Source organism: Lineus longissimus, chromosome 18 (assembly GCF_910592395.1).
Source record: "Lineus longissimus chromosome 18, tnLinLong1.2, whole genome shotgun sequence".
NCBI classification, from domain to species: domain Eukaryota; kingdom Metazoa; phylum Nemertea; class Pilidiophora; order Heteronemertea; family Lineidae; genus Lineus; species Lineus longissimus.
Genome location: NC_088325.1, coordinates 13,727,816 through 13,750,614, shown reverse-complemented (window position 1 = coordinate 13,750,614; position 22,799 = coordinate 13,727,816). Strand labels below are relative to the sequence as shown.

Sequence of the window (22,799 nt, the reverse complement as noted above, 5' to 3'; positions counted from 1 at the left end):
GGCCCCTGACCTGTAATGACCTCTTTTATGCACACCAATTATACACATTCAGGGCCCAGGTTCATTTACATGGTGCACCAATCAGGCTGGGCCATTTTGCCCACTTTACATATTGCCATGGCAACTTGATGACATCATCAGGGAAACATGTCAGTCTGGGCCCAAAATAGCTGGAATCCAGGGTAATGTGCTCAGTGATTGGCCAGGTTTTTCTGAGCCGTGATCAGGTGCCCAAGGAATGTACGGCGTTTCCTGGCACAATTCCCAGACCAATGCTAAACATTTCTGCAGGCCTGAATAATACTCTCACTCGTACTCTAGACTAGTATGCATGTTATATACAACCGACAACAAGTGGCCTCCATATTGACTCTGAAGTATGCACACTCATGCTCATGTATATTCTGTCACATATCAGCAACTGCTACACCGCTAAGGATTGCAGTAGCAACTAGCATTCAGAGTTGCATGCTATCATGTAAGCTCTCGCAATTGCATTATGTTTGCAATAAGAACAATGCACTTATAACTCAACAAAGTCTTTTAGCTGGTCCCCAGATCATGTTGAACAAGGGCTGTGAAACCTAGGGGATAAGGTACCTTCCCCCTGCGCTTGAAGCCTTGCCACTGAAATAATAGGCAAATAGGCAAGTCACTTGACTCCCCTTGCCAAGTCCATGACTGAATTCCTTTTATGATGTACATGATGTACAGATACTTGCTGTAAAGTGCTGCAATATACACAACATGTACATTTATGTACTAAAATAAAGGTGATTGGATATCTTCGACACACAATGGAAGCATGTATTGGCAAAGCACATGCGTAACAGTTGACGAAAATATAACAAGAAAGACATGAACGAATGATATCATGGTCAAACACAACATTCATGAAGACGAAGAGAAGAATGAATGACATTTGAGGAAGTAAATGAAATGGTTTATAAATGCATGTTACAGACGCCCACCGCTGTAAGCAGTCATTGAGTCAAGATAATGTTATAATAGTGATTGATGACGCAGAGTTTTTTAACGGTGTTCATTGTGTGTTATCCATGTGTCTCGACACTTCTTTTTCAAAATCATGATCGGAGGTAAGGAACATGGGAGCAAAGTCAACTTTAAGAGCATATAGGCACAAAATGAAACTAGAATACCAAAGACATTTCTCATCTAAAATGCTTTTTCTGAGTCAAGACTTTACCAATCACCAGGGTGAACGAACCTACCCCTTGTAATTGGCAGCAGACTTTAACGTAAGATGATATAGATTTCAACTTACCAGTCGTTTTCGTGTCTCCTCCAGAAGATGCTGGACTGCTGTCTGTCCTCGCTTCACCCCCGACGGGCATCACGGGGAGTAACGTGGCTGGCGTGGGGTGGAGCGCAACGGCCGACATTGGCAATGCCTGCAAGGTTATCGCACCTTGGCTTCCTGAGGACGATGACGTCGAGGAGTGAGGAATCTGGTGCGACCCCGCAGCGGAGGACGGACCAGGCGGGAACTTGTCCTGCACGACCTTGAACAAGCTGTCCAGTGCTTGCTGCTCCGTTGACAGCTGACTCGCCGATGATGCCTCGCTTGAACTCTGCCGCGACATGATGCGCTGCTCGTACCGCACCTGGTCCTCTTCCCGCGATTTATGCATCGGGCTCTGCTGCTCATACATCATCTGTGCCTTCAAGTGCGGGAGATACTTCTGCGGAGTGTGCATCTCTTGGCCCTGTGCCATTCCACTATGCACCATTGCATTGACCGATGTCGGAGTCATGCAGGTCAGCTCGATTCCCGAGTCTTGTTCCTGTTTCGGATGTACATATGATCCCATGCGACTCATCGGATCCAAATGCGGCTTGTGTTCAAGATGTATTCCATACTGCTCCATCTGTGCCTGGTATGAAGAGGCTGCACTGATGCTTCCAGTGCTGTGACGTGGAGTGATAGGAGATACCAGTTCACCAGTTCCAGATGAACGGTCAGATTTCGGAGTGCTTGCACTCCATGAGCGTCTTGGCGATGCCATCATTCCTGCATGCGACATCCCAGGGTGTGGGGAAATCGGTGTGAAGGTGGAAGCAGAGCCACTACGATATCCAAGCGGTGATGCCGAGTGGTGTGGTGAGATCGGATTCTGGCCCGGTGTTGGTGAAAATGCTGGTGTTGTGGACCTGGAGTTTCCGAGTGATACCAGAAGATTAGCAGCTTCAGTCTCATCAAGAACATCATATCGTCCAGATAGACGTCTATCGTCACCGTAACCCTCTGCATCCTCCCACTCGATCTGACCCTCCTTCAACTCTCCCTTTCTACGACCAGGGAATGTGAGCGCAGCTGCTCGCAGACTTTTACCCTTCAAAGACAGATGGCGTGAGCAGTATCCGCGTCTCTGGCTCTCCTTTGTGCAGCCTTCTTTGGAACACAAACGTCGCCACTGCTTCCCATTGAACTTCTTCCGTATACCATTCGGTGTTGATACCACGTCGCCTTTCTTATACTTCTGGGCCGTGATGGGCGAACGTGGTGTACTTGCACGACTTTCAACCGACTGGGCACTCCTGCTTCGGGCACATTCTCTCTTCTTTGGCGGTTGCTTGCTCCCGCTGCCCCCGCTAATTCCAGCACTCGTACAGATCCCCTTCCCACGAGCTGGTGTGATGCTCCCAGATCTTGGAGTTGAGAACCCTTCCGATTCAAACGAGACTTCATCCTGGTGATCATCATCTTCATCAGAATCCTCAGGCCCAAACTCCACCATCCGATCCCGATCCCGATAGAAGTGTTGTTCCTTTGGACTGGGTTGCTCCAGCAATGGCCTCATCTGCGGTGGCACTGGCTGTGGTGGTGGCTGTGGTAGTGGCTGAGGTGGCGACTGTAATGGTGGTGCCACATGCATCTGCACTTGCGGTGGTGGCGGTTGAGGTTTGGGTTGATGCTGAGGTTGTGGAGAGATCTGCGGCTGAGGCATTGAAACTGGTGACTGCTCAACTTTTGGCGACACAACACCTGGAGATGTTGTACTGACTGACACAGTTTCCAACTGCTCTAGTAGTTCTTCCAAATCCTCGTGCCATGGAGGCTGTAACAATCGCAACATCGCTCTTGGTACCCAAACATCCTGCATTCCCTGTGCTGCCTCCTTGTTGCAGATCATAACATGGTAGCTCACAGGCTGCAGTTTCTTCTCAATGACCTTCCCTTCATAGAAAGCGCTGACATCAGCATTGATTCGCACGCAGACCTTACTACCAATGTTCACCATACTGGCAGAAGGAGAATGGTCACTAACGATGTCCAAACTTCTCGTCTCAATAACATAATTATAGAATGTAAAGTCCTTGTCCGAATCCAATAGAACACCCAAGTGACTATTCTGGTGTATCACCTTGATGACACCAGGTACATACATATGGTCCTTCCTGGCCAGGACACGGTGGTCCTTCCAGTCGGACAAATCGATATGTGGCCGCGTTTCCATCATTTGGCCAGCTTCGCCTTCGAAATCGTTTCCCTTTCTCTTCTTTGGCGGCTTCGCTATGATTCTTTTCCCTTCTTGCGGCGTAGGGGTTGGAGTTTTCTCAATACCAGAATCACCAGGTGTCAAGCCCAACAATCCCACCTCTGCTGTGGCGCTTGTTCGACCACTGCTACTAGGAGTGCTCGGTGCTTCTATATCTGATCCCGACCCTTGCCTTCCACTGCCAGACTGGCCTTCTGTTTTCTCGCTAACTTTACGGTTTCCTTCAACACTTGCTTCCTCTGAACTATCCGTTGCCGTCGAACGATCACTGTCATCCCGTTTTCCAGCGTTCCCGTCCGATTTGTCTGCTCTTCGTCGAGACTTGCTCTTCATACTTGAAGCAGAAGAACTTGAGGTAGATTCGGTTGGAGATTTGCGATCACGGGATCGCTTACTGCGCCTCAGCATTGCCTACGTTTGAGACCATCTGCAAAGAGAAAAGTGAAAACAACGAAATCAGATGAGAAAACTTCTGCAAAAGGTGATAGATCTTGGTCAATGCTTTCAAAAATTCCATACTTTAGCCTTTATCAAACGAAAGATCTTCAGTAGGCATTGTGTTTTATGTAGCCAAATTACTATGCATGAAAGTAAAGATTGAGTGACCTTCATGGTATGGTATTGTTGAGCTCCACCCTACTTGAATGGCAGTTAGAACAGTTCTTTACTCTTATCCTACTTGGTAGTTATCATTGTTATTGTTTGTGCTTCAATCAATATGACTGTGGACTATGAACTTTTCTATTTCATCACCGCTCAATCTAAATTGATAGAGTGCCAAGTGTTTTACACAAAGACTTCCGAAAATAGAACATGCTCGACAAGTCGTCCTGCAACACTATAAAAAGAAGTGTTTTTTGTACCAAGGTAATCACAATATTGACCTGCAATATTTATAACCAGACATAGCATTTCCCAGCAAAGGCCCAGGAACGAAATAAGATACATTAACGAAATAATAGGAACATGTTCACCAGGAATAGGCCTTTCAATATCATTTCATGAATTGTCAGTGCAGTAATGACCGAGTGAAAATGCACTTGACCTTTAGCAACTTCAGACAATTGATAAATTTGATAAGGCCGACCAAGCAATCTCAAGTTAGTCAAGAATGCTTTGGCAATATTATGCAATGGAAAAACTAAAGTTTATGTTTAGACAATGACTAACAAAACCTCACCGAAAATGAAACCACTTCTGCAAAAATCATTCCCATTGGAAAACACCATACTTATTCACAGAGGGTTGAATAGATGGTTTACAAAAATATCGATGGCCATTTCATCATTTTGGAAATTACCCAAAAAATTTCAAATTTCACAGACAACTAGAGTTTATCATGACTTAAGGTCATTTTTTAGATATATGTAAAGTAAATTTCAAAATCCACATGTCATTGAGATGACATTTGAAGACACTAACAACTTCAAGTACATTGTTTGAATAAAGTTTTTTCTACTGTTAAATGTACAGTGGCACCTCCCTTAGTGGACACCTCTCTATTAAGGACACTAGTTTTGGTCCCAAAGTAGTTGTTTCCATTCAATTTGACCTCTCTAATCAGGACACCTCTATTCAGGACAGCACATGTCAGTCCCGAGGGTGTCCCTAATAGAGAGGTACTACTGTACTTTCATATGTCATGGTTAACTCCAGTTGCCTGTCGGAAACAAAATGATTACTTGAGGACAGACTCTACAGGGACTCTATAGTCTATAGAGCTAGGCAGCAGCTAGGTATGAAAGATAGAGTTACCACACGTAGTCACCATTTTAGGGGTCTCTCCCATCTCACAGTACGTCAAACTATTCACGGGTGTACATGTACAAACAAACATGACCAGTACTGGTTACTAATTTAAGTTTAACGGGTATTGGAAAACTATGGATTACAAAACTATAGTCTGAACTGACAGTCATCACTCTCCACCGCCTGGCATTTATGAACTGGTGTCCTGTCCCAGCTCATTTCCCAATACCCCATCGGTTCTCAAAAATGATGAATGTCCCCGTGTCCTATATCGCCCAGGTCTGACATTCATGACATTCCCCAAATCAGAATGGCAGGGTGCTGCGTGGGTGCCCTTACAATTGGGGGAACAAGAACTCTTTGATATAAGATAGGGGCCTACACACCCTCCAGTCTTAATGGCACAATTGAATTTGCCTGATAAATGATTACGTAACGCCAAAATCTCATATGATTGCCAATTTGCCCCCCCTCCCGAGTCTTTTATAACTTTTAACATACCTTCTTGTTCCTTTTCTAGCCTAAGGCCGACCCACACCTCACATTTAGTGACCTTTCTGCCAAGTGCATTGCCCAAGGACCTACACCTCACACTTGGTGACACTTCTGCATGCCAAGTGCCTTACCCAAGGACCCACACCACTACCTTTGTGACCCTTCTGCCAAGTGTCTTGTCCAAGGACCCACACCTCACACTTAGTGACCCTTCTCATTCTGCATGCCAAGTCACCAAGTGTCTTGCCCAAGGACCCACACCTCTAACTTCGTGACCCATCCGCCAAGTGTCATGCCCTAGGACCCACACCTCACACTTAGTAAACCCAAGGACCCACTCCCAACTATCAACATTAGCACATGTTAATGACCCCCAATTCTCACCCGGATATCATAATGTTGACAGAATTCAGGCGGTGGAGAGCGATGACTGTCAGCTCAGACTTACACATTGTTTATGTGGACGTGTACACCGCCGTACAATGGCCCAGAAAAAATTTCACCGAGCTACGCAATTCTAGCTCGCCAGACATGGGTTGGGTGAATTCCGTAAGAAAATGCATCAACAAAACCCACCCATCGAGGGACAAGTTTGGTACCAGCAAAAAGCTTAGGTTTTCCAGAATATGGCTTCATTCACGGCTTTTGACAGAATGCGCTAAATTCGGCAACATTGAGCAGGATATTTGGAGAATCGTTCTGAAAATGTCTGCGGAATTTTTGCCCAGACATGGTGAGATTACAACAATGAGCGTGTATATCGGGGTAAAGGGCTCCGATAGGAGCGATTAAAGTGTTCTAATGGTGACAATAAGCAAGAAATCGGTAGAGTGGTTACTCAGAAACAACAACTTACTGTTGGATGGTCCCAAAGTATCTTGTCTTGTCCGATATTTTGTGGTGAGTTGGTCTTGTCCCTTCCGTGAAATAAGTGAATGAGCATATGCACGGCTCTGAATACTACGTGATTGGGTAGTGCGTATTGACGTCATTCCATAGATTGAGAATGTCGCCACTGATTGGCTACTGCATCCGCAATAGTCACATGGTATGTTTATTCAATCACTAATTATGCAAAGTAGGTAACCAGACTATTTGATATTTGCACCAATTACCCCAAACTAGACGATAACTTTTCCAAAATGAGAGTGCATATGCTGTAGAATGTATTTTCCAAGGTAACACTGCATCGCATACGTCATTGCACCTCGCATTTTGGAGAAAGATGTCTTTTCCCCTGCAACTAATTATTATTCTAAAACCGTAACAAAGACGATCGAGAACCTGTATAAGTATAATTTCAACCAATGGGAATGCGAGCTGGTAATATAGTCATTCCACTGATGTGACGTCACCGTTCCAGGTATGTGTATGTGCCTCGTTACTATGTTATTGAGGTGCTGCAATATCAAGGCCACAAATTCACAAATGGCCGATTTTCTGCAACTGCCTTACACTATCATCACTTGGGTACTAAAAACCATTCCACTTAACTATAATCACTCACTGGTTTTCCTTCCAGTTGACAGATTACTGAAATAAAAAAGGATAACAAATTGTGGAGGGGGGGGGGGGGTGGAGTAATTGAGCCTAAATCTACAAATTTTATCCCACACAACCTACTGTCTCATTTTCATCCGGCTTTTCACTTATTTTCGTATCAACTCTGAGGTTGTACTATCATTCTAAAGCTTGCCTATCTAGATCTGATCAAGTCATTGTAGTAAATAGCTACAATTACGTCATTTGTCAATTAAGAGGTTTATCGTCTCCTCAAGAGGGGGCAGCATCGGCCGGCAGCATCATACACAACACGCTCCACAAAGCCACGTAACGCGCCCGCGGCCTGGAGCGTGTGCGCGAAGATGTCATGACCCCGTTGCCACCCAACCGAACGACGCTACTGTGTCAGAAGTGGGAAATAAGGGGATACAACTCCCTTATTAAAAACACTGCATGCGGCAAAACTGCTGTTCTGATTTTCATCAAATTTTCAAGGAAGCAGGAATAAAAGTGTAAAATGTCGAATGTTGAATTAGAACAAGATCCGCCTTTTCGTTCTATGATTAGGTCGTCTGGTTTGGCAGAAGTTTGGACCCACACTCATGATGAGCAAAAGTTTACTCAATTCGGCTGGAGAAGCACCACTAAGGACACATCGTATTCTAATAATACCTTGATTGGGAATTGGAATGAACAAAGATTCGACATAGCCAAGCAAAGACAATCAAAACGATTACCCTCCCAGGTAGGCCAGTCCAGATTCCTTAGTTCTTTGACTTTGATGGATCAATAAAGCCTATAATATTCATTCTCCCATTCATGCTTTCAATGTTTTCTTAGCCTGATTTACTTTGCACCTACATGTTGGCCTAATTATCCATCTCAAATATTTTTAAAGACATACTAGAATTCAGATATGTCAACAAAACAACTAGATCATCAAGAGGGACTTGTTTTTAATTGAAATACATGTAAGTCTTCAAACTAAACTGTAATGTGACCTTCAACCAACACTTGAGTATTGGGCCTGCGTGGACCCCTAGTTATAGTAGATGAATAAATTCTTATTAGTTGTGACTTTACCTCGGTACTATCTTTGTGTATGGTGGTTTGTATATAGGTACTACATTTTAAAAAACAGTAACTGAACATTTTTGTTGTCTGGAATATTGTTCTTGTCTTTTGAATTAAGTTTAATTCTTTTCCAGTATGGCCACTACTTCCAGACATCATATGATGCAAGCCACAACACTCAGCCTTACTCGCCTCCGGAGGTGCTAAAACATCTGAAAGGTAAAAAATATGGGATGCTTTCCAATGGTACATGATTACTCCTCTCTTCTCAATTTGGCCAGATGAAATTTACTGTAAAGTTGATCAGGAGCAGTCACAGCACAATCAGCTTTCGGAAAGACAGTCACCTTCCTTCGGCCTATCTTCCTCTCCATATATTTTTCATGTGGGAGCAGATCTGAAGCACATGACGTGGAATCTCCATCTCCTCTTTCAAAACACTTTCCCTAATACTTTGCTCTTTATCTCTCTGTTCAGCTCGTCAGCCACACGCGTTCCCACATCACCAGCCAGAACTTGATCACCAGAGTCAAAAGGACGAGTACAACAGCTTCGAGACGACACAGCGAGTTTCATACGCAGATCCGAAAGTCAGGAAACAGCCACTAGGAGCGGTTGAAAAGTAAACTATGCTCGAGTGACCTCATTGATATTTAGCAATGATATTGATAGTCTCATGCAACATATTTCATCAATTGAAATAAAGTTGCAGAGTACTGCATTTTTTGCAGGTCTCTGAAGATGTTTTGTCAAATGTTCATGTCATTTTATGACTTTCTAGCCTGTTGAACAAGTCCTGGGAAGTGTACTTATCACGTTAATATTCCTAGTCAGCGACTCGAAATTCAAGGACGTCCTTTGTTAGTCATGCTGGATGCATTACGAATTCTAGTGATTATAAGATACTTGTGATGTCAAAGTTTCTGTGATAATCATGTATACCGTACACACTTTTTCAATCTGTCCGTACAAAATTGTTCTATTGATCAACACTGTACAACCAGTCCATAGAGCATTTCATTGTGTTTTTAGTGCAAATATAATACTTCTGATAAAAGACCTACGAGTTTCTCTTTTTTATTCAGAGCAGCACTTTGAAATTACCAAATGTCTTGGTTTGTTTCGCCTTGCAGCCCCTCAGTTACAAAATTCACACCCACAAAAGACTTCCCTGTGAAATTTCAGCCTCTTTTATTGTCAATAAAATAAGCATATACAAAATTCTTATTATTTACATACGGGATTGGATAATTACATTTATATATATTACTATGTACAGGTTTCTATGGTAACATTCAGTTAGAATATTTTAAAAACCGTTTGAGACAGTGATATTTCTGAAATACTTTTTTCAAGCAGCTATGTCCAGCTACCAACCGTCTCCTCCCTTATCCAGTGAGAAAGACAGAATTTTTCCCCCAAAAAGTTCAGAGACATTCCGATCAATAGGATGCAACTTTTCTATCAATTGACTTCATATTTGGGCAAATTCAACATTAAAACAATAAAATCACCACAGGCAATAGATGAGAGTGGTCTTCCACAAAAATTGCCCGTGAATGCAGTTCTTCTCAGCAGAAAAACGAATAAAAACACTTCTTCGCATGCAGGTAAAATACAAAATTTTCAGGACAATGAGTGACTTCACTGCAAAAGGTGGCAGTTGTAGCGGTCCAATACAATACAGAATCTCTTGTGAATGAAATTGACATTGGCTGGTAATCTATTGTGCATTGGACCTCTACATGTGACTACTGCCGCCTACTGGTAATGAAGTTCTCATTGGCAGCACAATTCTGCATTTCGAGGCCCAAAAAATTAATTGAGACCATTTGCAGCCAAAAAACTTAAGACCAATTCGCCTCAGGACAAATCCCGAATTAGAAACCCACATTCTGAATAAACCCAGAAATCTGGAAATGATTATCTAAGCAAGGCAATCAATGCAAAAATGGCCGTAATCAAAACCCTAAAAAAATGTCGGAAGCACCCTTATGTTTAGTTTTTAACGATCCATAAAAATGTCTATACATGCAGACGACAATTCATTAGCCGAGTCTAAGGAACATTGCTGGTTGTATTTACAGCTTCACACACCCAAGATTCCAAACTGGGTACCACATCTTCTCAAATTTGTACCAACAAAATTTGGAAAAGACATCTTACATTCCTTGTGGGTACCACCGTACTGTACATTGTATCATTATAGTGCAGACTCTCCTTCTCTCTGGAATGATCACCCTTGAATGAATCTTTCAGGAAAAGTACACGGGTGAAAATCTCGCTCCTATGTACAGTCAATGAGTACAAACTAACAAGAGCATCCAAGAAGCAAATCAAACAGATAAAAGCGTCCTTGAAGGTTGAAAACAGCAGGTCTTGGCCCGGTCGTTCAAAACAAGTAGTGTCACAAACGCTGGCATCAACTTGGTGTTAAGTCTAAAGGACTTAACATCAACTTGGCGTTAAGTCTAAAGGACTCAACATCAACTTGGTGTTACGTCTAAAGGACTTAACATCAACTTGGTGTTACGTCTAAAGGACTTAACATCAACTTGGTGTTAAGTCTAAAGGACTCAACATCAACTTGGTGTTAAGTCTAAAGGACTTAACATCAACTTGGCGTTAAGTCTAAAGGACTTATCATCAACTTGGTGTTATGTCTAAAGGACTTAACATCAACTTGGCCTTACGTCTAAAGGACTTAACATCAACTTGGTGTTATGTCTAAAGGACTTAACATCAACTTGGTATTAAGTTTAAAGGACTTAACTGAAGGAGATAACACCCAATTAAGTCAACGCCAGCGTAAGTGTCAAAACTGGTTCTGACCAACCAGGCCCTAAACAGTTAGTTATCAATGGAGGAAATTGCAATTAGTGCTGGACTCCTGATTTGAGTTCAACAATAAAGCCAGCTTGTATGGATTTGAATAGTTTGAATGAGCGCGTGTACATAATCGCCTGATAGTAAAGCTTTCCATACAAGATCACATCTTTGTTGATAGTAATGACACCATTAGATAAAACAGAACCAGGAGATCAGTGAAGTAAACTCTTGTAAGTTTACACAGGTAAAACATGATCAGTCCATACCGTCGGTGACGTAAATCGTGTCACTCTTTTCGCCAGGTTAACCATCTGGTCAAGAGTAACCCCCAGCAACCTTACCACCGAATCAAAATTCTGCCAGAATTTGGCACCGACATAACTGGTCAATGAACATGATCATTGGTTAAAATGTCTGCATATTGAGTCAACAATTCCAGGCAAGTCATTTTCTGTACTCATCTGCTCTCGTTGTATTAAACAAACACATGAATGATGAGATTTTGACTAAAGTCAACCACTCTTTCAGGCCACTTCCTCATGTTTGGCGATTGTCCTGTCATTTTTGTACGCATGTCGAAATCTCCCTCAGTAAACCACTTCTGGCATTGTCACAAGAATTTCCACATTGACCGATCACGGAAGTCGACTTCCACCAGCTGTCACATTATCGTATAATCCACGAGGCGAATGTCAACAACCTCGTCACCAGGACAAGTTACCTCAGTTCACAGGCAACGTTTCCTCGTACCCATGTAAAACTTCCGACATTATTTGCTCATACTGTTCCACCAGATCGTCGGTTTCATGCAACCCTATTCTCGGCGGTTCGTCTAACTCCCGCATCTCTGACGGAGAGTCGAATAGTTTTGATATCAAATCCTGTAGCTTTTCCGATTTCCATTTGTCTGAAAGAGAAGAAGGTAACATGAAATCACAGTCAAAATATTTTGTTTACAATGATTGTGTGAACAATGAATGTATGATCCAGGAATGTCAAAGCATGACGACTAGGCAGAGGAGAGAGATCAAAAAGATGAGATGGCTTGGCTTGGTCACACCAGGCCTTTCAATTACATGGAGACCTCTACACCCTGTATTTTTTTAGCCTATTTTGGGGACATGTTTTTTTTTCTTTTTAGCTTAATTTGGGGACATTTCGTCGTGCCAATTTGCCTGAACATCGACGTCCTTATTGACTGACATTGTCACATGCACCTGAAAACTCATAATTTTAGGATGAAAAGTATCAAATTAGGCCATTTAGGATGAGATTTGGTCATTTAAGGTGTCAAAAAACGCTTCAGGGGGTCAAATTACCCCTTAAAAAAAAAAAAAAAAATTTTTTTTTTTTTTTTTCTATTTTGGGGACATTTTTTCAGGGCCTAATTTGGGGACATGCCAAATTTCCTACACCGTATAGCGGTGTGAAAATGATGTTATCGAAAGGCCTGCATACACAGAGCAAACAGAGGCAGGTCATCAATACTATGTATAAACTGTACATAAGCCATGAGTTCTCCATCAAATATTGCATCAAGTTGCACCTCTGAAATTTCCATACAAGTACCTGAAATTTCTTGTCCAAGAAACGAACACCATTTTCCTCGAATCTCCTCGGTGGCTTGCACATCCTCCTGATGTGACGACACGAGTAGTGCTGGTAGGCACGGCAAAACCAGGTTGTCCATGATCCGCATCGCCTCTTCATCATCGTCGTCGTTCTCGAACTGGCTAGCTGCCACATCGTTCAGGTGCTGGAAACAAAATATATATATATATAAATGATGCTTATACAGCGCAGTATCCAGACAATTGTCCGCTCAATGCGCTTTACAATGGAAACACCAACTCATCCAAAGGCCTCCCGAAAGAGGTGGGTTTTCAGAAGGACTCTGAATGAGTTAAGGTTGTCGCACAATCTCAGTCGCTCGGGCAGAGCATTCCAGAGCTGTGGGGCTGCGAGAGAGAAAGCCCGGTCACCGTATGATGGTACAACCGGCTTTGGACTCACCCGCAGCAAGTATGAAATGTTCAGACGACAAGCGACGCCGTGAACAGCGCTAACATTATTTAGCGTCAATCCTAAAGTATCGCATCCAGAAGTAAGTCACACCCCAATTGGGATGTTCTCCTGGAGTGGACAGGGTGACCCTGAAACTTTTCTGCACCATTCCTGAAGATATATTACTGAACCGACAAACCTCAACCCTCATACATGTACACAATGGTAACTAAACTACAGACTGCAGTAGGCCAGGGCCCCCAATATTCTGTCATCATCATGGCCAATGCTGAGGAACTGAGTGCAAATTGTCATAGAAGAGGTATTGTGGTCAGGGCTGTGTCCTTCCACAAAGCATTCTCTCTCAATTTCACCCTTCCGATGCCATTTTCACCAAAGGAAACCAATATAGAAGCATATTGCTTCCAGACCTCTTGAGTGAGCTCAAGACAATGCCCTCACCATTAGCGTCTGTCTCTGGAAGTACCCCAACAAGTCGCAGTCAATCCCCCGCCACCGCCACTGGCCATCCTTCCCCGTCAAGATGCGATTCATGCTGACAACGTGGTGAAGGTAGTATATGGCATCCTGGTACTGTTCCTGGTGAAACTGGGTCACACCGGTCAGGAAATACATGATCAGTTGTCGGAACTGATGATAATCGGCGTGGATTTCCTAGAAGAAAGAACAGAAATCGTCATGGTTCAAGACAAAAAAGAGGGGATCAAATATTTATGCTATGCCATCATCAACATTTCTATTCATCTACATTTCAGAGAGAACCTCTGCTTCCAGAACAAACATGTACATGTTCAAGAGTTTTACTCACATTATATAATTTTTCATCCTTTGGTGTACAACTTTTTAAAAAGCCATCGAGTTTGGCAGACGCTGACCGCCGGATCTGGACAGCCCTGTAAAGAGAGTGTATTATCCATGAAAGACTGGGAACTACCACCTTGTCATATCAACTCCACAAAAAAACTAAAAACTGAACCTTTGTCTCTTTCACATCACAGTCAAAAGATGAGGCAAGGGAAGTAAAGCGACCTGCCTCATGTCAGCAACAAGGTGGTACGTGTGGAATTGAACCACAACGGGCGACTTTAGAGTTTTTGTTCCTGCCAGGATTAAAGTCAACAACCCATGCCCCCCAAACCACCCCTAAAGTTATTTCACCAACCTTTGGTTCTTGTCCAGTGCCGTCATGTTCGTAAACTGCTCCAACATAATCCTTGTAAGCACATTTCTATTCGGAGGGAAGTGATCATTGGGCGAACGGCCAGCGTTTGCTAGCGTGTAGATGAACACGTGAGACAGTCGAGGGTCCTGCTGGGGTAGCGAATTCGTCAGGTGTTTTGAAAGAAACTCTAAGCGTTGCCACTCTTGGTTCACAGCCTAAAAAGCAAAGATTATTTCACGAGTGAGTGGCGATCTTTTTCATGACAACACACAAATTTGAAAAAATTCATTCTAAAATTAAACTTCAAAACATCATGTACTCACATCGACCATGGCGGCTTCAATTCCTTTCAATCTGAGTGTTTCCGACTCCATAGCCTTCTCATAACAACATAGTGTTGATCGGAGAGCGAGTTGGGCATGGACTTGAGCCAAGTGTAACTTGGCCGGTGAATCGTGTGTCTGCGTGCTGACTTGATGAGAACCTGAATCAGAACAGCACCAACAGATTATAGTACATCTTCTTGAGAGTTAGCTCAAAAATCTCTCCAATGAATGAATGAATGAATATAAGAATTTCTATAACGCCTGAATTAAAAGAAAAACTTAAATTCTCAGGCGCTTTACAAAGCAAAACACTCCCTGAAAAGGTGTCGTTTCAGGAGAGTTTTGAAAATGTCTATGGAACCAGCAAGCCTGATGTTGGAAGGTAGCTGGTTCCATAGAACCGGTGATGACTTGTGAAAAGAACGGTCACCAAAGTTTTTGCACTTAGTGCGAGGGACCACCAAAGTTGGAGCAATAACAGAGCGGAGATGGTAGGTGGAATGGTGCTACAGCACTTATCTCCATCAAGGAATGGGGAGCATTCTTTGGAGGGTTATTGGTGTGGCAACTCTGAATTCAGCTTTGACCAGAATTCAGAGGAAGAGGTGACTGCAAGTGCAAGCCACTTTCCACTTGGACGGCATCACAGTACATGTGGCTGCAGCCAATAGCATTCCGCGAAGATGAAGTCACTGCAGCTGCTGCCCTCTATTTCCCCATCGCTGAATTACAGGCAATGTCGGACAAATATGCGGTTTCGTAATGGATTCAGGCTTTCTAACCAGGGCAGTTAGATTCAATCTGGCACATGTTCGAGTGTTGGAAATACTACATATTTGTTCTGAATATTTCTCTCTCTGACTCTATGGTATAATTCATGCTAAAAAGAATGCAGGGTCAAAGATAATTGACTTTGAAATAAGCTCAAATGCGTAGAAATAAGTGTCGATGTCCGCCTGTCACGTGACTAAAACTTCATCAATATCTTATTCAAATGACCTTGTGAGCTATAAATAGTAACTTCGCGGGATGCTATTCCAGTCTCCAATCTCCTGAGCAAATAACTAACCTTTACCCCTTTTAACCCCTCTGTATCACGCCATTAACACCTACCGCTCTCCTCCACTCCCTCCGAATCACCCTGCTCCATGTCAACCCCCGTAGTTTTCCGCAGCTGTGCCCGATCCCATTCCTCGATCTCCTGGGCAAATAACTTGTTGTGCTGCTCGACGAGAATCCTCAGATCTGTTGATAATGAGGCCGTAGCGTCCGTAGCACCATCACAATCACCCTGTCCCATCTCCTGCTCAGAATCTGAACGAGAGAAAAAGTAATTTGAGATAGAATTGGCAAAATGGACACAACAAGGAGCTCACAAAGAACAGGCATTCTGATTCATCACTAACACTCCAGCAACAATCGCTGCGACTGGCAATCATGATCGCTGGCGACAAAATCGCTCATTTGGGTAGGTCACTGCGGGCGCCTGCAACAACAATCCGCGATTGCAGTCACCTGCAGTCAATATCAAACCCAGTGTTCACGCGTTACACCTGTAGACAAGAGATCACATGTGACACATATCAGAGATCATAAACACAGGAGTTAACACTGTTCATCTGTCCGACGCTCAAGAGGTGCTGCAAGCACTTTATGCGATAACAAACAGGTAACGAGTGTCAAGAAACATACCATCTTCTATCTTGACCAGTCTGTTTGCGTCCACGTACATCAGGCAATACGCACTCGTGTTATGATAGCCCCCGACACTCTCCTTTACAATCTCTTCCCAAGATGACTCCGTCACGGCAATATCGTTGAATTTGAGCCATCGCTGGCCGAATGCATCATAGACATAGGCCCAGTAGTGCCCAGACGCTGCTTGCCCTTCGTGGACTAACACAGCGTGTAATTGATACGGAAACTGAAACAAAAGACAAATCATTAGGTTACAGATAACTTGCCGTATCGTTGAGTTAGAGCTGTTGCTGGTGGATTTCACAGTAAATATTAAGACCATATTCCAATTGAGATTGCCAGTGCAGACTTACATGTAAGCCCCAGGTCACACTGCTCACCAATAACCCACAGGAGGTACAGGAGAACATCATTGCACCAGTGCCACTCCAACACAACAACGGTTTTTATGTCTAGTGACCTTTGTAACTCCAATGATCTCAACGCACACCCGAGTACAGGCTGTTCCTTAACTGTTATGTCCAGAATCAAAGACATCCTCCAATCACTTTATATCTGCGAGAGCACCGAATAAAATAAAACTCCACTCACTTTTTTCATTTCTTCATCACCATACATACTATTTACAGCACTTTCTAACTGACTTATACCATCTTGTAATTCTGAAGCGAGAGAGAAATTCTTACATCATGCACCTGGTAGCCAACCACAGAACTACCACATGCCAATATAGCTCAGAACCACTCAGAAGGCGTTCCCAAACATTCACAACAAAATTACAACTTGTGTCCTTGTAACAAGATGGTGACAATTGACTCACTTACAGGACACACCATCAGAATATCAGAAGGCACACATAACAACCCTGGTCCTCAAAATTCAGAAGCGCTGAGCTGTTCAACTTTGTATTTTGAAAGACATCGACCCAAAGATTCTCACTTGGTACAACAAAATGGTGAGTATTGAATGAGATTAAATGCGACATCTCTCGCCAGTAAATACCTTTCACATCATTTTCCACTTCGGTTCGCCACCGTTTCATACATTCCCGTAACACATGGAGCTCTTCGCCGGTCACATGTCGCGGTGCCGGTGACGTGGAGATTCCAGACGAGGAGTTTCTATTTGGGGAGGCGGGCAACTGACTACTACTCGGAGTTCCTATGGACATGTTCTCTTCACAGTCTTTTAGCGGAGCAGAGTCTGGAGATTCTACATGCATACTGAAATAGAATATCAGAGATGCAGCAAAATCAGATTTTCTGGATGGGATTTGAACCACAGATCTTTAGATTGTCGGCCCAATGCTCTACCAATACTTGACTTGCCAAACTCAGCTCGACGCCGAACTGCAGCGCCACTCGCGGACAAAGATAGAACAACTCGACATTTTTTTCACCGGTTTTCTCGCTGCGCATGCGTACCAGCGGAAATCAACAAAAGATGACGCTGGTACGCATGCGCAGCGAGAAAACCGGTGAAAAAAATGTCGAGTTGTTTTATCTTTGTCCGCGAGTGGCGCTGCAGTTCGGCGTCGAGCTGAGTTTGGCAAGTCAAGTATTGAGCTAGCGAGGTTTCCAGATTCTCTGAACTAGTCCAATGAAACTGCCAACCCTCATTCCTCTTTGTAAACTCCGACTTACTTTGAATTACAAGGTGACTCCATCTCCACATCTGAACACAATGAAGTTGGAGGTTGTGTCTCGGCGAATTCCAGCGCATATTGTAACACATCTTGCAGAGGAAATCGTTTCGTCCCAGACCCGTAACTCATAAATCTGAAAACGATGAGAAAAACACATATGATGTTGGCCACAGAACTTGGTATTTGATAAGGACAAGATTCAAGATTTAACTTTTTCTTCTTCTTCAGCATACGCTCAGCACTTGGAGGTGGCTTACTGCGAGAGAAAATGGAACGTGCCCCCCCCCATCAGGAGTGGGAATAATCACTTACTTGTCTAGTTTTGTTTGTAACTGAACCAACTCCTCTTTTAGTTTCTTAACCTCCTCCCGTCGTAACCTTGTAGTGTCTTTATTACACTCCATATACCTGAAGAGAAAGTGTTTTCAAAATGTCACTTTTTTAACATGATTGTGCATCAATCTATTCTAAAATCCTCACAATTCAAATGCTGATCAATAGGGTAGGCCTACTATAATGACCCCCGCAAGGGACAGGCTACATGAACTAGCACCACAGCAGACCTCGGCAGAGATACAAACGTCAATTCAATCCCATGATCTGGTGCAGCCTTGTCCGATAAACTTCAGGGTGAAACAAATTTGCTCTGCAATGAAGTGTGTGACATGGCAATCGGAGAAGACATCAAACAGCTAACAACCTTTTATCTGCAAACTGATAGAACTTAAACTGTACCCACCTATCCATATAAATGACTTCAGGAAATGCTAATTTGTTATGAATTTTTTCAGGTCGTCCTAATTGTTGATTGAATTGAAATCGTAGTAATTCAAACGTCAACATTGACGGTAACCGTGTAAACCATTGCTGAAAGATACAAGCGGCAATGATTAGTACGATCATTTGGGTTGATCATTTCTCAATGCAAAAGATAATAGGCTAGTTGTATCTGGAATATTCTTGGTTATACTGACTTCTTTTGTTTATGAGCGATTATAGAGCCATCCCTACAAACTATACACCTTTCCAGAAATACGGCGCTGAGTGTCCGAAATAGTGATGTCATAGGGGGAACTAGGCCTTATGGTGGAGGGACAAAGGAGATAGTCATGGTTGACCAACACACTTGAATGCCTTTAATGACAGACAAGGGGGAAAAAGTTAGTTCCAATGCAAGCCACCAATTTCGGGAAGAATGTATAGATGGAGAGTAAACCGCGATTAACCAGCATGGAATCAAGAATAAGCTCCAGTCTCATCAGAGACCAAGTCCAGCAGATGTCTGATTTACCAACTCACCTCTTGCCCTGACTTTAATGACGTATCATTACTAACAGTCTCTATCTCTCCAGCGGCCATTGCCGCCTCCAGACTCTCATGAATGTCGTGGAAACCGTTGACTTGCAGCGGAAACTGCCCAAACGTTTCCTTGTTTGTAAACGTCTTCCCTTCATTTGTCCCCTCGGCCTTGTACTGGCCATAAAATAGTTCAACCATCGGGTTATCTCTTGACAGGTCATCAGGAGTCCTGCAAACAACACAAACAAGTGAAGGATACAATTTCTTTTTTGAGACGGTACCGCAATGAGACAAATTGACAAATTGACAACCATGACATTATTATTGCTGACTTCTCAGAACAGTAGAATCGCTCTATTAAGGACACCCTCGTGACTGACAAGTGCTGTCCTTAGTAGAGAGGTCTCCTGATTAGAGAGGTCAAATTGAATGGAAACAACCAATTTGAGACAAAACTAGTGTCCTTAATAGAGAGGCTGTCCTTAATAGAGAGGCTGTCCTTAATAGAGAGGCTGTCCTTAATAGAGAGGTGTCCGCTAAGGGAGGTTCCACAGTACTTACTCTGGTGTAGCAGGAGATGTCGGTCGCGAACAGTCCTGTTTGAAAGCATCCTCTAACCAGTCGAGGAGTTTATGTTGAAACTCGCTAACATCTTGTTGGTTATCAGCGATACCGTTGCCGTTGGCCGCCGTAAATGCCTCCTTCAAGATCTCCACGGCACGAGACGGATCGACATATTTCTTCCGTGAACCGATCATTAATGCAAAGAGACGGCGTAGCTCCTGCATGAATATCAGGTTTCGCTGTTGCTAGAATTCGAAAAATCGTTAACTTTTATAATCAGAAAACTTCAAAAGTAGACTGCAATGACATATACCCAAAATAGAAACCAGGGCTAATTAAGAACTGCTACTATTCGGTATTCATGTTTGAGACCTGCATGTATATGTAGTCTCTCACTGTTGACACAAGTATTCAATGTTGAATACTATTTGTCATCAACTTAACAGCAAATAAAATTGCTTTTATTGTTTTTATCTGATCATGACAGTCTTGCCATGTTTCCGGTATACTCCACCTACCAATGCATTCTCCTCTGTGGCTCCACTTGGCGGGACAAAACCAAGGACCAATCGACGAAACTTGGGAAGATGGAATAAACTCTGAAAACAAAATAATTCGGTTTTGAATCAGAGCAAATTCTTCAAATCAAAAGTACCATGCAGTCAAGTATAAAACAGCTGAGAATTTTAAGCAGTCTGATATATCTTTGTGTTTTACTAGGCTTGGTTTAGTGTTACTGCCGCATCAGAATCATATCTATGATGGCCTCAGATTCTAACTGTAGATTAATTTAGCAGTCTCACCAAAAGAACAAAGCATTTTTCCTGTTTCTCACCTGTATGACAGCGCTAAACCAGCAAGTATTCCCAACATTCTTCAGACCAACAGGCCAGTTTTCCGTCCTCTTCCTTTCGTGAGGATTCAGAGGGTCAACGAACCAGATGTCACCCCTCTTTCGTTTCGTGCCTGCTTTACCATTTTCTTCCAGTAGACTAGCCTCAAGTATTCTGCAAAAGAGAATTTGATGAATCAATCCCCAACTGGACAGTATTAGGGATGGCCTGAACTTCTTAACCAGTAGCAATAGACTACCACTTCTTTTGTTAGTGAGTCACGAAGACCACCATCGCCAACATCTACCTCCGAGCTTGAAACGATTCATGAGGCATACCCAAAGTTCGTACTCACAGATCAATGGTCGGAATGGATCACGATGCTTTGTTCCTCCCCATAAACCAATGGTCTATCACAGCCTCTGCTAACTAACTTTACACGAACATTGCAAGATATGTTCTTTGTTGTGATGCCAACTGAAACATCCCTGACGCCAACACACCTGCTTATATCCTGATCCTCACGAGAGATCTGTCCTCCCAAGATGAGTCCTCCTTGCGAGTCCTGGAGACTGGCAGCGATTGCCCGCTGGAGCTCGTCACCATCGCCACTGTCATTGGTGAGATCGATCACACTTTGTACGCTCTGAGCTGGTCTGTTGGCTGGCAGGGCATCTGTCCCAACTGAATGGGTTGCTACAGGAGCAACCTGGAAACAAGGGACAGGGATTCTTAGTTGGCACCAATGGCGAGACACTAAAGCATGGTGGCGTGTTGGTGAACGTTTTCGGCAATCAATTGAATCCATGGGTCTTGGGTTAATGGGTTATTAGTATCAACAATTGACTTACCGCTTTCTCATTTTTGCACATTGGAGGGTTCAGAAGATGATCTACGACATCTTGAAGTTCAAATGTCCCCTCGTTATTCTGACAGGCTTTGATAGCCTCGGTGATCACATGCTGATCTGAAATCCCTGTCACTTCCTTGATGTTGGCATATATTGTTTCCTCACTGACACCACGCTGCTGCGGCTGAAAAATATAACTACAGTAATTCACAATAGACCGCAATAGACGTCACAAATGTTGACAACGCTTATTTGGAAGATGACCAGTCATCTCTTACAACTTACACAAAGAGTCACACCTGATGGCATTGTCAGATTTAGCCGAGGCCTTCTGTTCAGAGACTGAGTGTGTGCATTGATTTGATTTGTTTGAGCTCTGGTTAAATGGAAACTGAAAGACAATCTGAAGACTATCAGTATCAGTATCAGTATCAACTGTAGTGTAACACTAACAGATGTATGGCATGTCCTGGATCCTGATGAAATCCAGGCTGACTAGAGTCAGAGTGAAGTCTGAAGAATGAGACGCCTTCCCATTCTTCACTCTCTCTGCGTCTCTGGAGAGTCACTATTCAGTCTCCGATTCGGAAAATGATGTGAAGAAGTGTGAACATGATGAAAGATAAGACTAAAGTCTTAGATGACGAATTAATTTGTGAATCAGACTTAACATAGTAATCTAGGAAACAAACACGCAACAAAGACAAATCAAGTTCACAGAACGCTGAAAGGAAAAGATGAAGGCGAAAATATTGAACGTCTTGACCACACTCCACATGCATCCCGGCCATGGCCATGCAAAAATGTACAGGAGCACACAGAAGGGTCAGGAAAGACCTCCAAAATGGAACACGCAATGTTCAGATCAATGTGATTTGGGGCAAATCTACGCAATCACACCACTTCAAACTTAGCCAATTTGAGCACTGATATATTCTGAATAATATTATCGGTGTGTTTACTGCAACCGTTTCATAGATCAGCGGTATACCTGCGGATAGTTTGTCGGAAAAAGAGACTGCTCGACTGTCATGTTGAATTCAAAACATGGCGGCTTCTGGGAAGAGCCACAACAAAACTGCAGGCAGATGCAAAATGTCTTCAGAAATTTCAAAATCTTAAAGAATTAGATATCAAGCAATAATAAAAAATGAAATATATAATTCTTATTTCATTGCAATAGAGATTAATGTGATTCATTCAACATATTTTATAATAAGGTTACA

At 43.1% G+C, this 22,799-nt stretch overlaps 3 protein-coding genes across 7 annotated transcripts in view; 1 reads left to right on the top strand and 2 right to left on the bottom strand.

Annotated features, from left to right (window-relative positions):
- Positions 1 to 6,709, bottom strand: part of LOC135502066 (protein capicua homolog) — a 28,812-nt gene extending 22,103 nt beyond the window's left edge. For all 4 annotated transcript variants that reach the window (XM_064794557.1, XM_064794558.1, XM_064794560.1 and 1 more), the window contains exons 1-2: positions 6,622 to 6,709; positions 1,286 to 3,948 (exon numbers count right to left, since the gene is read on the bottom strand). In XM_064794557.1, the coding sequence (XP_064650627.1) occupies positions 1,286 to 3,929 (2,644 nt within the window). In that variant the 5' untranslated portion in view covers positions 3,930 to 3,948; positions 6,622 to 6,709. The remainder of the gene's footprint in view (positions 1 to 1,285; positions 3,949 to 6,621) is intronic.
- Positions 6,710 to 7,656: 947 nt separating this feature from the next.
- Positions 7,657 to 9,333, top strand: LOC135502176 (cilia- and flagella-associated protein 68-like). The gene is made up of 3 exons (XM_064794803.1): positions 7,657 to 8,013; positions 8,477 to 8,561; positions 8,820 to 9,333. Exons 1-3 carry the CDS (start codon positions 7,786 to 7,788, stop codon positions 8,966 to 8,968), a joined length of 462 nt encoding a protein of 153 aa, XP_064650873.1. The 5' UTR covers positions 7,657 to 7,785; the 3' UTR covers positions 8,969 to 9,333.
- Positions 9,334 to 9,371: 38 nt separating this feature from the next.
- LOC135502072 (ubiquitin carboxyl-terminal hydrolase 25-like) lies at positions 9,372 to 22,621 on the bottom strand. Of its 2 annotated transcripts, none has more exons than XM_064794585.1 (20): positions 22,565 to 22,621; positions 21,575 to 21,757; positions 21,227 to 21,432; positions 20,726 to 20,897; positions 20,409 to 20,489; positions 19,888 to 20,135; positions 19,327 to 19,555; positions 18,767 to 18,894; positions 18,340 to 18,435; positions 18,026 to 18,160; positions 17,385 to 17,605; positions 16,974 to 17,044; positions 16,377 to 16,608; positions 15,798 to 15,998; positions 14,682 to 14,842; positions 14,359 to 14,573; positions 14,005 to 14,089; positions 13,638 to 13,850; positions 12,741 to 12,927; positions 9,372 to 12,078 (listed from the first exon to the last, which is right to left on the bottom strand). In XM_064794585.1, the coding sequence occupies exons 1-20, from the start codon at positions 22,604 to 22,606 to the stop codon at positions 11,894 to 11,896; spliced, it is 3,291 nt and encodes a 1,096-aa protein (XP_064650655.1). In that variant the 5' UTR covers positions 22,607 to 22,621; the 3' UTR covers positions 9,372 to 11,893. The 2 variants fall into 2 exon arrangements, with proteins under 2 accessions (XP_064650655.1, XP_064650656.1); XM_064794586.1 differs by having other exon boundaries at positions 21,575 to 21,770; positions 22,565 to 22,587.
- Between the last annotated feature and the right edge of the window lie 178 nt (positions 22,622 to 22,799).